Raw genomic sequence first — 16596 nt, 5'->3', positions numbered from 1 at the left:
TTTCTGGTATATTGCTTGCCATTTTATTGTGATGTTTTCCCTAACTGTATAAAAGCTTCAAAATTTTACTAGTGAAGTTTATCTTTTCTGTTGTCTTGGAAGTCTTTTAAAAGTAATGAGACGTGTCTAAGTGTAGCTATCAGTTAAGTGAGATTATGGGTATGAAAACATTTTTGCAAACTGAAAGACACTATTATTTCCTTCCCGCCACATATAAAAGTTCAGATTTGTATTTAGTCAAATGTATTTATCTTTCTTTCTTGTCTTAGAGGTCTTTTCAAAGCAATGACGTTTGTCTAGGTGTAGTTATCAGTTAACGAATTATGGGTATGAAAGCATTTTTGTAAACTGAAAGACACGCTTCAAATAAAGGACTAAAAGGGGGATGAATCTTCACCTCCCCTATCACTAGGAGAGGGACTGCAATTCTGAAGGATCCACACAAGAGTGTTTTCTGGTGGTATTAGGATAAAAAGACATTCTTTTGCAAGTTTTGCCATACTTTAAAACTAAACGATTGAGTATAATGTTGTGTGGTTCAGCACTGCCCAATAAAAATACAATGCAAGCCATATAAGTCATTTAAAATTTTCTAGTAGCCACATTAAAAAAGTAAAAATAAATAGGTGAAATTAAATTTAATAGTCTTATTTAATCAGTTATATAACAAAATTATCATTTCAACATGTAATCAATATAAAAACTCCATTTTTTTTTGTTTGTTTTCTTTGAGATGGGATCTCACTCTACCACCCAGGCTGGAGTACAGTGGCATGATCATGATCTCGGCTCGCCTCAATATCCTCCTCCCAGGCTCAAGCCATCCTCACATCTCAGCCTCCTGAGTAGCTGGGACTACAGTATTTTTGGTAGAGGCGGGGTTTTCACCATGTTGCCCAGGCTGGTCTTGAACTGAGATCAAGCGATCCATCCGCCTCGGCCTCCCAAAGTGCTGGGATTACAGGTGCAAGTCACATCGCCTGGCCAATATAAAAACTCTTAATGAGAGATTGTACGTTCTTTTTTTTTCCTTTTGAGACAGGGTCTCGCTCTGTCACCCAGACTGGAGTGCAGTGGCATGATCACAGCCCACTGCAGCCTTGACCTCCCAGGCTCAAGCAATCCTCCTATCTCAGCCACCTGAGAAGCTGGGGCTACAGCTGTGCGCCAGGCTAATTTTTGTATATTTTGTAGAGACAAAGTTTTGCCACATTTGCTAGGCTGGTCTTGAACTCCTGGACTCAAGCAATCCATCTGCTTTGGCCTCCCAAATTGCTGGGATTACAGGCGTGAGCCACCATGCTTGGCCCTTTTTTCTCAAGTCTTCAAAAATCTGATGTGTATTTTACCCTTACAGCCCATCTCAGTTTGGACCAGCTACATTGAGGTGTTCAGTAGCCATGTGTGGCTACTGGCTGCTGTATTGGACAGCACAGGTCTGGATGTGGAGGGATAGCAAGATCTTTGAGATGTTTTCTCTACTCTGGATTCAGAGTTCAATCTAAATTTGGGTCACTACTTTGAAGAAGTGGCCTTTCTCAATGGTACATGCTTAAACTAATTGAACGAATTGGCAATTTCTGCCTTGTTAGAAATGTAAGTCTTCTTTTTCTATCCACGAGCAGAAATTTAGTCATATTATCCTTTGTCTTTGCTGTAACTAATTATCTTTCTTCCTTGCAGAGCCCCAGAACTCGGAGGTGGTTCCAACTAGTTGATTAGGAATAACAATATCACATGGAAAATGGCAAGCCCCAGCCCTCCCCTGACAGCACTAGCAAAATCTCATCCTGAGTTTTGCTCTTTTAACCGTAAACTGTACATGAGGTGGGAGTCCCCAAATTAGACAAAACTAGCTCGAATCTTATTGCTTAGTGGCCCCTTCCCGTGGCTTTGCAGACACACTTGGGCAGCAGGAGCTGTGAGCTCTCCCTTGGCTTAATCTGGTTAAAACCAGGATAAAGAATTAGGTCAGGGGCCTCTGGCTGCAAAGCAGTCTGTTTCCAGAACTCAAGTGGAGCCGTGGAATAAAAATAAATAGAATTGAAAAAGCATTACTCAGCCTTCACATTTGACCGGTTCTAGGTCAAAACTCTAGCTCGGATTCAGAGTCAAAACAGTTGAGCATTGCAAAGAGTGGTGGGACTGCATCAGTAACCAGGCTATGGATGTGCCTGTCTAAGGTGCTCTAAGCAGTAACTCCAAGGTGTGATTTGGGGTTTGAGGCTCCGCATGGTATATAGAGATGAACTGCCCCCAAATTTCACTTTATTAATCTTTTAAGTATCAGAGCATCTGGGGTGGGGCCTTAGGGCCTGGTGATGGGAGCAGCAGGTGGTCCTAGGCCTGGGAGCATCGTGAACTTCACTAAGACCCAGTTTTTCCTGGGATTCAGTGAAAGGGCAAGTAGATAGCTCTGGGTCAAAAAGGAGGAGAGGCTGGGTGCGGTGGCTTATGCCTGTAATCCCAGCACTTTGGGAGGCCAAGGCAGGCAGATCATTTGAGGTCAGGAGTTCAAGACCAGCCTGGCCAACATGATGAAACCCCATCTCTATTATAAAATACAAAAATTAGACGGGCATGGTGGTGGGCACCTATAATCTCAGCTACTAGGGAGGCTGAGGCAGGAGAATTGCTTGAACCCAGGAGACGGACATTGCGGTGAGCCAACATTGCGCCACTGCACTCCAGCCTGGGTGACAGAGCAAGACACTGTCCCAAAAAAAAAAAAGGAGACCTGCATGTGAATCTGATACCTAGAAGCTAGTTCTCATCTCACTGAATGGGTAGGTCTCATGAGGCATGGAGAGAGATACCTACATCCGAGTTTGACCTGCCCAGCCAAAAAGGCTCATTTTCATCAGTTCTGGTTACCAACAAACAAACCTTTCTTAAAGAGAGTGCTCCAGGGTGGTGGGACATCCAAGCTAAAGCATAAAGCCAACCATTGTTGGGAGTTATTGAGGGCCCCTCTAAGTCCTGAAGGTGCCAGACCGCTGGGCACAGGCCCCTCCTGGCCTCCACCCCCTGCCAACCGCTACTCCAAGGTTAGTCCAGTCTTTTGCCTATCCTCTAAGTCACTGTGTTTCTTTGCTGTGTCATTTGATCCTTTTCCATTTGGGCTGAGTTGAGGGCAGTTAATGAGTGCACCAGCTGTCTAGGAACAGTGAAATACAATCTTATCTTTTTCGCTTTCACACCATGCCTGGTAGATGCAGAGAGTCAGCTTTTGTAGTGCCGGAAGAGGGTGCCCTCCTTGACACCGTCCAGGCCCAGGTGTTTTTTAAATTTTTTACATTTTTTTATTTTTTTGAGACAGAGTCTCGCTCTGTCACCCAGGCTGGAGTGCAGTGGCGCCATCTCGGCTCACTGCAAGCTCCACCTCCCGGGTTCACGCCATTCTCCTGCCTCAGCCTCCCAAGTAGGTGGGACTACAGGTGCCCACCACCACGCCTGGCTAATTTTTGTATTTTTAGTAGAGATGGGGTTTCACCATGTTAGCCAGGATGGTCTCGATCTCCTGACCTTGTGGTCCCCCTGCCTCGGCCTCCCAAAGTGCTGGGATTACAGGCATGAGCCACCACACCTGACCCAAATATCTTAATTATATAAACCTGCCTTGTTCAGAATTCACATGGATTATAGCCCAAGTGGCTTTTTCCAATAAAATTTAGTGCAGCTTTCTATCTTCACAATAGGCACTTGAGCACAGCCAGAACTTGGCTTTTACATGCATCATCATGTGCAGTGCAGTTCAGCAGCCCCACTGGAGGACCTGCTGTGTGCAAAGCACTGGGTAGGACCTGGGCAAATCCCAGTTCTTGTGGTCAGGTAGCCTATACTCTGGTAATAAAGGAGACATTATAGATACCTATGGTATAAGAGTATCTTGGCTGGGTGCGGTGGCTCATGCCTATAATCCCAGCACTTTGGGAGGCCGAGGCGGGCAGATCATGAGGTCAGGAGTTCGAGGCCATCCTGGCTAAGATGGTGAAACCACATCTCTACTAAAAATACAAAAAAATTAGCCGAGCGTGGTGGCATGCACCTGTAGTCCCAACTACTCGAGAGGCTGAGGAAGGAGAATGGCATGAACCCAGAAGGCAGAGCTTGCAGTGAGCCGAGATTGCGCCACTGCACTCCAGCCTGGGCAATAGAGTGAGACTCTGTCTCAAAAAAAAAAAAAAAAAAAAAAAAAAGGAAGTATCTATACAGTTAGTAACTCTACAAAAATTTTCATAAAGGAACTGAGGAAGTTCAAAGGAAGCGGCAGTTTACTTTCAATTGGTAAGAACGGCAGAGACTTCTCAGAAGTGGTGGCATTTGAGCTGAGCCTTGAAGGGTGAGTAGGATTTAGATCACAGAAGAAGGAGGCCGTGAATGAACATGGTCGAGGCATGCAGGTTCAAGGTGTGCTGGAGGATAGAGTGATGGTCCCAAGTGTCAGAGGCAGACTGTGTGTGGAGGGCTGTCATTGGGAACAAGACCAGAAAGGTGAGATCATGGGTAACCTTCTTGGGATTGAAACTTTATTCAGTAAGCGGTATGGAACAACTGAAGTTTTCAGGGAGGGAAGTGACCCAATCTCATCTTTGGAAGACAGCAGGTTGGGAGGAGATTGGAGAATTTAGCTTCTGGAAGCGGAGGAACCAGTTTCTGCAGGCATTCAGGCCAATTAAGGCAGAAAAGAGTAAGAAACTTGTGCAGAGGGAAAATCAACAAGCTGAGGTGGCTGGCTTAGATTTGGAAGATGGGATTAAGGGAGTGAGCAGCAGTTGACACAGTTGGGAACATAAAGTGGAAGGGTGACTTGAGGGAGGATGGTGAAGTCTGACTGGGCTCATCCACATGTGAGCAGCCCGTCCACTTGGACACATCCAGCAGAAAGGTGGAAATTGAGACCTGGAGCCAAGGCTTGGGGTGAGGACTAAAGTAAGAGACTTAGGAGTCACTAGAGAGAAGTAATGACAAGAGAAATTGAGGCATTAGGGGAAATTATCTAGGGAGGTAGGGGTGAGAAGAAGACCTAAGACAGAGCCTTAGGAAAGGACTGCAAAGGAAGAGATGAAGGAAGAGGAACCAGCAGAGGGAAGAGAGCTGAGAGTGAGGGGGATCAGCTGGAGGATGTGCTTTAGAGGCAGCAGATCCCAAATCCCAGAGCTCCTCTTGACTTAGACTCTAGGCAGGATACTGTCACTTTCCTCCCCAAAATAGGGATACTAATACCCCCCTCACAGGGTGGTGGGGGACTTACTACCCATGGCACTCAGTGGGCACTTAATAAATGCTCATCTCCTTTTCCCTTTCCCATAGAAACCTAGAAAGGCATGTTAAGAAGGGTATGGCCATCAGGATTAAATGCTTTAGAGGCAGCGAGGGTCTTTGGAAAGGACTATAAGACTCCCCTAAATCAGGTCACTAGTGGGATGGGGAGGAAGTATTAATACCTTAGCCCTTTCCATAGAGAGCAGGCCTGAAGAAGGCAGATTGCTGGGGGCTGGTGATCAGGAGGAAGTGAGAAGAGCAATGGAGGCTCCCAGTCTAAGCCATTTGGCAGTGAAGGGAGGGATGCAGAATGGACTGGAGCTTGAGGAGGTCAAGGAGTTCATTAAGGGCAGGGCGCCGTGGCTGCTTGCATCAGTGCAGCCAGCTGTCCTATGAAGAGAAGTGAGCTCGTTTCTTGCAGAATCCTTTTTCTCTTGGGTTTGGCAAATACAGTCAAACATTTGGGTGTTTGTTAAAATGTGCAGCTAATTAACTCTGGGAGGAAGAAGCCCATCATGTGAGTGAGTGAAACTGGTTTGCTGCACGAACTCTGAAGAGGACTTGGCTGGGTTCTGAATCAGGAGTTCTTTTAAAGCTGTAATCTCACAAGCTTGGGGGAAGAAGGGTGCATGCTGTCCAGGGAGGTTTCCAAGGAGAGGCTTCCTTGTGAGATGAGAGCTGGGGGAAGGAAGTGGGAAGAGCCGAGGAGGTACCTTAGGTAAGTCTTCCTGGGGATTTCTCAGTCCAGAAGCCTGAAACCTCCTTTCAGAAAAGTATCAGGGAGTCTCACAGCCCTCCCTGCTGCAGACAAGCACAGCTCAGCCCCAAATATTTATCTTCTCTCCTCAGTCCTTAGAATCTCAGACCTCTGCGGATCCTGCCCGCCTCCTCTCTTTCTTCCTCTTGAGGGGAATGGTTTACCTTCATCAAACTCCTTGAGAGATGAAGTGGGGACAAAGTGGAGAGGAGAGTGTGCGGGAGGGAGGGATGGGAAAAGTAGGAGGGGCTGGAGTGTCCTGCCGCTGGCTCTGAGGAGGAAGAGGAGTGCTGGAGTCCCCAGAGGAAGCACCAGGGCGCTGTGTCCTGTGAATCCACCCTTCGGAAAAAGGACATCCTTGGGTTTGGCAGCATCCTTTGCTGGATGCAGGGAATCCTCTGCCTCTAGAAAAGTTCTGTTTTCTCCCCAGATTTCAATTGTGTTTTCCTAGTTCCTCCTCAGGCATAGCTGATGTGGCTTCAGGTTGGTGTTTTCTTGAATCGGTTGCTTTTTCTCTATTTTTTCTGCTTTTTTTCCTTCCTTCCTCCCTTGCCTACCCTCTCCGGTCCTGTTCTAACAGGCAGTGTGGATGGTGGCTCAGTGTGTCAGCCGCACAACCAGACTGTCTGGGTTTCAAATCCCAGCTTGTCACTTACCTGCTGTGTGTGCTTGGGGGAGTTACTTCAGTCTCAGTTTCCACATCTTAAGATGAATTATAAGGGTATCCATCTCATAGGCTAACACAGCCCTCCCCAACTGGAACACTGAAGTATAATTTCTATACTTTATACAGAAATACACTATATGATTTTTAGACCATGTATGGTGGCTCACGCCTGTAATCCCAACACTTTGGGAGGCCAAGGCGGGAGGATCACTTGAGCCCAGGAGTTTGAGACTAGCCTGGGTAACATAGCGAGACCTCATCTCTACAAAAAATAAACAAAATTAGCTGGACATGGTGGTGCACACCTGTAGTCCCAACAACTCGGGAGGCTGAAGCAGGAGGATTGCTTGAGTTTGGGAGGTGGAGGCTGCAGTGAGCCATGATCATGCCACTGCACTCCAGCCTGGGCAACAGAGTGAGATACTATCTCAAAAACAACAACAAACAACACCAAAAGAAATGTACTATAAAATTTTTAATTTCTAGAAATTTAATTTCTACAGGCTCTTTCAATATAATATATTATTTTCTGTATCACCTGACAAAACCCAAAAAGGATTTAAAGGCATCTGCAAGAAAGGGCAGGTAGAGGATTGATAGATTAGATAGGTAGGTAGGTAGGTAGGTAGATAGGTAGATGTAATATTTACAGAGTATTTACTATTTTCTAGGTACCACTCTTATCTCTTTACATATATTAACCCAGTTAATCCTCAGGAATGCCACATTTTGGGTAGATTCGGAACATTTGGTTTATCCAAGCCCTCAGCCTTTCTTTCACATGAACTGCTGTGTAGGCCGATCCCTGGATCTGCTGCTTTGGCTGTGTTGATTTTTTTCAACCTAAAAGTAGGGTGTATTTTTATTTATTCCTAATAAATTTTGGCCTTTAGATTGTACCTCACAGGCTTTATTTGTTATACGTTTGACGTTATGATTCTATGTACTAGTAATCCTTTTTACTTTTGTGATCTTTGACTTCATTGAATCGCTGATAAAAATCAGCTCCAAAATTGAGCCCTATGGTGCATTACTGGAGACCTTTCTCCAGACTGACATCAACAGTTCTGTGTACTCTTCAGTAGTGGCAGAACTATCCTGTTCTGCATTATCTATTTCACATTTCTCTGTGAAAGACAAACATGAGAGGATTTCTTAGATGCTGTTGATAATCCAGATTCCCACCGTGTATTATATGTCTTTCTCCACCTTATCTGATGTTTCCTACTACCTGCAAAATGAAAGAAAACTAAACTGGAGAAGCAGTCAATACATTTTTTCTATCTTTTAGATAATCCCTCTTCATTTTAAGTAGCAGCAGCATAAGATGATGTCAATTGGTGAAAACTGAAAGGAAAGAGACAACAGTCATCGTATTCAAAAGAATTCATTTTACCAAGAAGCTGCCACTTCCAAGTAAAAGTATTTAACTACTCTAATTTTTAGTCTGTGTTTTAGATGTATTTAATTTTTGTAATGCAGTGTTGTCATCGTCCCAGCAGTGTGGCATATTCTTTTAGTTTGTTGTTTGAGTTGAAATGAAAATTCCCAAAGGGTTGTATATGGTGCATGAATCCACGTGGGAGCTTAATGTTTTTCAACACTGATGTTGGAAAGAATGACTAGGAAGTGAAAAATCTTAAGGAATGTTCAAGTTTTAAGGGACATGCAGGAAAATATTGTAATATGGGGGGGCATTTTCTATAAAACAAATATGTTTATTATTCCATTTCTGTCTATATTAAATGGTAAAAAAGTCAAAGAGCCCAAATCTGACATTTTTGATGCAGGCTGATTGCTAAAACATACTATTAAACGAAAAGTGCAAGGTATAATATGCTACTGTTTATGGGTAAAATGCTGATAAAATTGGTAACATTAATTACCTGTGGAGAGAACACTAGTGACTGGGGGACAGAGCCTTTAGTATTTTTTGAATCATATAAATATATTACCTTAACAAATAATGAATGTGGCCAGGTGCAGTGGCTCATGCCTGTAATCCCAGCACTTTGGGAGGCCAAGGTGGGCGGATCACCTGAGGTCAGGAGTTTGAGACCAGCCTGACCAACATGATGAAACCTCATCTCTACTAAAAATACAAAATTAGCTGGGCATTATGGTGCATGCCTGTAATCCCAGCTACTCAGGAGGCTGAGGCAGGAGAATTGCTTGAACCCCGGAGGCGGAGGTTGCAGTGAGCAGAGATCGTGCCATTGCACCCCAGCCTGGGCAACAAGAGCGAAACTCCTTCTCTAAAAAAAATAAAATAAAATAGTGAATGCATAAGAAAAAAGAAGCATAATTTGAGGAAATAACAATAGTCATTGTTTTCTGTTTCTTCTTTTTTATAGAGTCTGTGGGCTTTGGAATTTGATGCACTTAGATTTGAGTTCTGCCTTAGCTGCTGTTTGCGCTTGGGCGTGGGGCAAGTTACATAACTTCACCAGAGTGTCATCTATAACATTTGAGCAATACTCTTCTGGTTGTTTTTGTGTGTGTGTGTGTGTGTGCGCGCACACAGATCAAATACAGTAAGGATCATTTTAGTCTGAGTATGAACATCTTCCTCTGAAGATGGTTTTTCACCATCCAAGAGAGACAAAAGACAAGGTCATCTTAATGGTTGATCTTCAGATGGTGAACAGATTTTAGCTCAAAGTTTTTAATCAAAAGTGAACTTTGAACTGGTTATTAGATCCAGCCAGAAGGATTCAACCTGTCTTCATAAGAGAGTTGAATGGTTAAGCCAATCATAGTTAGACCCTTCTTGCTTGGATCTTTGGAAGAAATTAGCCAATTAGAGGTAAGCCACCTCTCTCCTTTGTTATAGCAACATCTCATGAGAGTCAGAGGCTTTGCTCTGCTGGACAGAATTCACAGGAGGCATCATAAAGTAAGCCCTGGCTACAGACAAGGGCTGCTGTTATATCTGTGTCATTCTGTAAGACACTTTTGGGACAGAAAGATTGGGATCTAGGCAGAGCCATTAACACTGCATCCGCTGTAAGCCCTATCTATTCCTTGCTAGATAAATCTATGCACTGAAAATTTTTCCTGGGGGCGAGGGTGGGAAAATAGGAAACTAACATTTTGTGTGGTATCTATATTGTCCTTTAAATACTCAATGAGTGGGCTTTACGACATGAATGTTTCCAATGCAAGGGCCAGAAAAAGAACTCCAGTTGTCTAAACCCAAATGGAATTGGCTAAGATGACAGAGAGTTCCTGAAGTAGGTCTGACTTCAGATGAGAATTGACCCAGAGGCTCAGGATAGCCATAGGCTCTGTATCTCTGTGATTCTTTCAACTGTGTTCTCTGAGTGTTACTTCTTGCTTAATCTAGCTCTTCTCAGGCTAGTCAAAGTGATGAGAGCATTTCCAGATTTTGCACCTTCATATCACATTGTGGAGGAGAATCACCATTCCTGATTGCTCCAGAAGCTTCATGGATTTCGCTGCCTCTCTTTTGGCTTGAGTTGGGTTATGTGCCCATCCCTGAAACAGTAGGTTGTGCTGGTTGGCTTAGGTCACTGGATCGCAAACCTGGAACCCCTTCAAGGGATTCTGATGTCATTGGTCTGAGAAGTGAATCGCATGCATGGCTATTTTAAAACACTCCCTGGATGATTCTAATATACAGCCAAAAATGAGTTTATTGGCATAAGCCAATCAGTGTCTGCTCTGAGAGCTAAGACTATAACTGTTCTGCAAGGGAAAGTCTGAGTGTACTTAATAGATTGATGGGAGAAGGGGATAACAGATGTTGGCAAAGAAAATATCATATTACATGTGGCAAACATTTTAGCTGCCCCGGTGTTCATGCCCTTTCTTTCTTCCTTGCCATCAGAATCCAGCTTTTGTTTGGGGCAGCAAGGTGCCAACCTTAAGGGATGAATCGTGGTTGGTCCAAAGTGCTATTGATAATCTGCTTCCTCACTTTTCCAGCCTCCTTTGCAGTGAGATAGGAGAGAGAGAGGGGGAGAGAGAGAGAGAGAGCACATGTGTGCACAGAGGGAAAGCTAAGTTACTCTTTGTTCATAGAGGGAGTACAAGGAAGTTTAAAGTTAACACATGAGAAATTGGAAGTATAAGCCTATTCTTGGAGTTATGGAAGTAGCTATCAGAAAAAGAAGAAGAGGAAATGTTCAACAATAGCTATCTCTGAGGAATTAGACTGGAAGAAGAGGATTAAATGAAAAATGAAAACCTCTAGTTTTCATTTTGTATCTTTCTGTCCTCTTTGATATTTTATTTCTATGTGATTATATTACTTTTATAATTAAAAATAAATTGATCTCTTTTGAAGTTGTTCCTAAGAGTTTAAGTTTTTTTTTTTTTTTTTTTTTTTTTTTTTTTTTTTTTTTTTTTTTGAGACGGAGTCTTGCTCTGTCACCCAGGCTGGAGTGCAGTGGCGCAATCTCGGCTCACTGCAAGCTCCGCCTCCCGGGTTCACGCCATTCTCCTGCCTCAGCCTCTCCGAGTAGCTGGGACTACAGGTGCCCGCCACCACGCCCGGCTAATTTTTTTGTATTTTTAGTAGAGATGGGGTTTCACCGTGGTCTCGATCTCCTGACCTCGTGATCCGCCCGCCTCGGCCTCCCAAAGTGCTGGGATTACAAGTGTGAGCCACCGCGCCCAGCCAAGATGATTTAAAATATATGTAAGTTATTGTTAGAATATATTTCTTTAAGTGTATAAGTCACCTTTTTTATAAGAAATAAAAAGTACTTTTAAACAATCCCATTTATCTACAAACTCAGTAATACAGATGAGAATCAAACGCTGTGTTTTAATTTTAAAATATTTAATTGACAAGTGAAAATTATATATATTCAAGATATACAACATGATGCTTTGATATACATATACATTGTGTGGTGATTGCCGCAGTCAAATTAATTAACACATCCATTACCACTCATAGCTACCATCTGTGTGTGTGTGCATGTGCATGTGTGCAGTAAGGACAATTAAAATCATATTGAATTCCAAGTAAACAATACAATATTATTAACTATAGTGACCATATATACACTATGGGGATGTATATCTGTACCCCCATGTTCATTGCAGCATGATTCACGATAGCCAAGATATGGAAACAACTTAAGTGTTTATGGATGAATGAATGGATAAAGATAATTTGGTAAATATATCACAATGGAATACTATTCAGCCTTAACAAAGAAGGAAATCCTGCCACTTGTGACAACATGGATGAACCTAGAGGTCATTGTGCTAAGTGAAATAAGCCAAGCACAGAAAGACAATTACTGCATGATCTCACTTATATGTGGAATGTAAAAAAGTCAAACCCGTAGAAGCAGAGTAGAACAGTCATTGCCAGGGGATAGAGGGTAGGGGAAATGGGGAAATGCTGGTCAAAGAATCAAATGTTGTTTTAGTTTTATGCATGAGAAAGTGATCTGAGGAGCTTAAATCAGGACTCAAGGTCAAGGTCAGCTCCTGGGGATCTAAAGCTGGAGGAGAATGCCATTGATGGTGGCAGGACATTGAGTTCTTTCTGCCTTTCATCTTGTTGCCTCAACCTTCTTATCTAGCATCCCTAATCTGATTTGGCCAACAACTGATGAGGAAAAAAACCCCAAGAATTCAGCTATAAACATCTTCAGTTATTGATTCCAATTATGTTTTTCAGTTTGACTTGTTCTCAGGTATCTTATGAAATTAGCTCAATATGTTTTCTTTTGCTACACCTTTGCTAATTGAGCCATTGTTAAAGTTCAGGGCCATGGCATCACATTGACCACAATATATTATTTCAGAAATTAAGGAGAAACAAATAAAATATTATTTTAGAAAATAAGACTTTAACTTTTGATGTCTGGTAGAATTGCATTGAAGTCACTTGGGAAGAATATGTAATTGACCTTTAACTGTTATTTTCAAATTATTTGTTTCAAGGTAAAAAATCATTACAATTTAAAAATTGGAGAGGGACATCAGAAGACTTGCTCTAATGCCAGGGAGTAGGGGAGTTAGTTTCTTTAGTTGTGGAGAGATGTAAGTGGATAAAATTTTTTACATTACTATTTTTCATTTGCTGCATTTCAATCTGTATTAGCTTGTTCTCACACTGCTATAAAGAACCACCTGAGACTGGGTAATTTATGAAGAAAAGAGGTTTAATTGACTCACAGTTCCACAGGCTGTACAGGAAGCATGGCTGAGAGGCCTCAGGAAACTTACACTCATGGCGAAAGGGTGAAGGGGAAGCAAGCACCTTTTCACACGGTGGCAGGAGAGAGAGAGAGAGAGAAAGAGAGAGAGAGAGAGAGAAAGAAGGGGGAAGCGCTACACGCTTTCAAACAACCAGATCTTGTGAAAACTCTATCATGAGACAGCACTGGGGGATGGTGCTAAACCACCTCCATGATCCAGTCACCTCCTACCAGGCCCCTCCTTCAACACATGGGGATTACAATTCGATATGAGATTTGGGTGGGGACACAGACCCAAACCATATCAAGATCCAATTCTTTGGAGTCACATGTTTAAGAGGAATCCAGATTCTCCTCTTACCAATTAATCAAGTGCCTATTCTTAGTTAAAACCCTACCAATGCTTCTACTGGTTTTAGAGCTTTAAATTTTGCATAAAATTTCCAGATACTTTCATGTATAATTATTCATGACTATTCTGTCAAAAGAAGATAGTAATAGTGTGGAAGTATGACATCCGTAGTTTCATTCCACTAATTTTAACAAGCACCTGTCATTTGCAAGCTGTCCCCAAACCATGGTAGAGGAAGGTGGGATCCAAAGATGCATCAACTATGGATCCATCCTTAGCAGATCTTTAATCTCATATTGATTATTAGTTATGTGTTGCTTCCCCATGAAATGTTTTATCAGAGTAACAGACACTGAAACTGAATGAATGCGTATAACATTCATTGTAGATATTTAGGAATAGCAAAATGACTAACAGATGGACAGCAGGAAAGGAAGGATGTTTTAAAAGTCAAAGCCTGGATGATCCAATGATGAATGAGTCTCTGAAAAACAGAGATTTGGCTGCACTTACAACAAGGCCTAAGACATCAGCCTAAGGAGCTAAAAGAAAAATTGATAGAGACCTTTAATTGCAAGTTGGCGAAGCCACCTAGTGGTTTGTTTCATAAGTTAAAGTTGTGTGAACATATGAGGCCACTCATCTGTGGATTGACTGAGTTGGTCTCTAATCAAGTGTGACTAAGAATCTGGTCACTTTTCATGAAGTCCAGAAAGCAGGGTCATTTTCATTGAGAATAAGCACAGTGTAGCTCTGCCTAATATTTCGTTTATTGCCATCTTTTTATCTAAAAGGAGTTAAGGCAACTTACATGAAAGTTTAGTGAGATAAGATAAACTAGAATAAGACAGGAAAGAAAGAGGAAAATATGAATAAAGACACAAAAAGTAGCCAGAAATTGAAGTAATTCAAAAATGCTTGTGAAATACTGTGTATATATATATATATATATATATATATATATATATCTTATTTTTTTTTTTTCCTGAAAGGACTTGAAATTTTCAGGCACAAGTGGAAACAGATCAGTTATAAAATTTACAACATCCAGAAAGATGAAATAATTTTTTAGGAAAGATAAACCATCTGATACTTAGAGCAGAGAAATTTTTCTTGTGGAGGTCCTCACAAATTGCATACTGCATAATGTAATGTATCATGTCCTCCGTGCTCATAGTAGAAATAATTCTGAGTCCTGGAGGATTTTTTTTTTTTTGAGACAGAGTCTTGCTCTGTTGCCCAGGCTGGAGTGCAGTGGCGTGATCTCAGCTCACTGCAACCTCTGCCTCCCAGGTTCAAGCAATTCTCCTGCCTCAGCCTCCCGAGTAGCTGGGACCACAGGCACACACCACCAGGCCCGGCAATTTTTTTTGTATTTTTAGTAGAGACAGGGTTTCACCATGTTGACTAGGCTGGTCTCGAACTCCTGACCTCAAGTGATCCACCCGCCTCAGCCTCCCAAAGTGCCGGGATTATAGGCGTAAGCCACCACGCCTGGCCCTCTTTTTTTTTTTTTTTTAAGACAGAGTCTCACTCTTGCCCAGGCTGAAGTGCAGTGGTGCGATCTCGACGCACTACTGCAACCTCTGCCTCCTGAATTGAAGCGATTCTCCTGCCTTGGCCTCCTGAGTAGCTAGGATTACAGGTGTGCACCACCACCTCCAGCTAATTTTTGTAATATTATTATTATTATTATTTTTAGTAGGGACAGGGTTTTGCCATGTTGGCCAGGCTGGTATCGAACTCCTGACCTCAAGTGATCTGCTCACCTCTGTGTCGCAAAATGCTGGGATTAGAGGTGTGAGCCAGCATCCTTGACCTAGGATTGTTTCTTAATTGTGCTACACTGATTTGGAGAAGCATGTGGACCAACCTCCATTTTAAGGGCTTGTATTAACCCATTTGATCCTCACAATAAGCCAATGAGGTAGGTAGGTAGTTTTATTATCCCCATATTGCAGATGAGGCAATTGAGGAGCAGCGAGGTTAAGAACTTCCCTGAAGTCAGGCTGTCAGTAAATAACAGCTGGCATTCAAACCCAGACACTCAGGCTCAGCACCCACAGTATTTTCCAATATGCTATACTGAGTGGCCAAGTAAGTATAATAAGGCCCATCCAATGAAGACAGCAGTACTTGAGTTTTTTCCCCTACAACTTTATATAGTCTGTGGGGGATTAGATAGGTATGCTTTAACATGATGCTGAAGATACGGCCAGGGTTGCATATTTCTTATACAACTTAGTTAACTTTGCCCTCTTCCAAGGTCACAGACTTTGTCCCTGACCCCAATCACCATGCACATGTGCTCATGCACGTTTAACATGCCTTTGGTAAAATAAAAGGGGACCAGGCGAAAGTGTTCAAACTTGCCGCTTCTTGACTTCTAGAAAATAGCTGAAAGCCCATGCCCTGCTGATGGCATATCCTCAGATTCAAGATCTAAAATGCAGTCGTAACAAAACACAATTTGTTTTGCTAGCTTTTCTTTTTCCAAGTGGTATCTATAAACATTTGCGAATGGCAGCTAAATTGTTTTTTCTTAACCAGTCATGAGTTGATGAGCAATCAACAAGGCAAGCCTCAAACAGAACTTAGTAGAGAAATAATGGCATCATTGAAACATTTTCAGTTAAAGGAGTCAAAATATATAACTTGAGTCCTAAATTGAACATTTAGAATGATGTTCTTTTGGGCTGTGCATTAGGATAGCTGTGTGGTTAATGTCTTTGCTAAGAAATAGTAAAAGGTATACTCTAAAAAATGACTGCTCCATAGTGACAAGGCTTCTTAAAAACAAATTTCTATGACATTTTAAAGGCACACCTACCTCAATAAAGATCCTAATGCTTCTAAAAGATTCAAGTTCTATATTGGAACAACATGATGGCCTCCTATACATAGGACTGATAAAGAACTTTAATCGTTGATAAAGTTGAATTTGTGACAGATTCATCCTATCAAAGGAAAATGAATAAAAAAGAATGTTGCTGAGATATGGTGAAGGAAGCATTGCCCAGGAATCAAGAAACTTGGGATTTTCAGGTCTACTTTATTCTGACTACAAAGGGAGACATAGATTTTTTTGTGTGTGTCAGTTTCTTATGAACTTTGGAGCCAGACTTGGGTTCAAATATCTATTCTGATACCTATTGGCTGATGACATTGGATTAGCCAAGGAAGCTCTCTGGGCCTCAGTTACTGTATCTATAAAATGGCTTTAATAACATAGATTTTATTAGGTGCTCACTGTGTGCAGATATTGTGCTTTCTGTATGCCATCAATCTTTATAACATTCTTAAATGGAATATTTATCATTGTTAACTCCACTTTACAGGTGAGATCACTAAGTTGAGAGAATATGTAATA

The 16596-nt window shown here is 42.1% G+C and overlaps 1 protein-coding gene across 3 annotated transcripts in view; it reads left to right on the top strand.

Annotated features, from left to right (window-relative positions):
- Positions 1-16596, top strand: part of MREG (melanoregulin) — a 72224-nt gene that overhangs the window by 52507 nt on the left and 3121 nt on the right. The window contains exon 3 of one of the 3 annotated variants that reach the window (XM_030802958.1): positions 2898-3047. The exons of the other annotated variants lie outside the window; for them this stretch is intronic. Coding sequence (XP_030658818.1) covers positions 2898-3047 — 150 coding nt within the window. The remainder of the gene's footprint in view (positions 1-2897; positions 3048-16596) is intronic. 3 annotated transcript variants of the gene reach the window in all.

Source organism: Nomascus leucogenys, chromosome 22a (assembly GCF_006542625.1).
Source record: "Nomascus leucogenys isolate Asia chromosome 22a, Asia_NLE_v1, whole genome shotgun sequence".
Classification (NCBI taxonomy): Eukaryota; Metazoa; Chordata; class Mammalia; order Primates; family Hylobatidae; genus Nomascus; species Nomascus leucogenys.
This window is presented reverse-complemented; position numbering and strand designations above follow the sequence as displayed.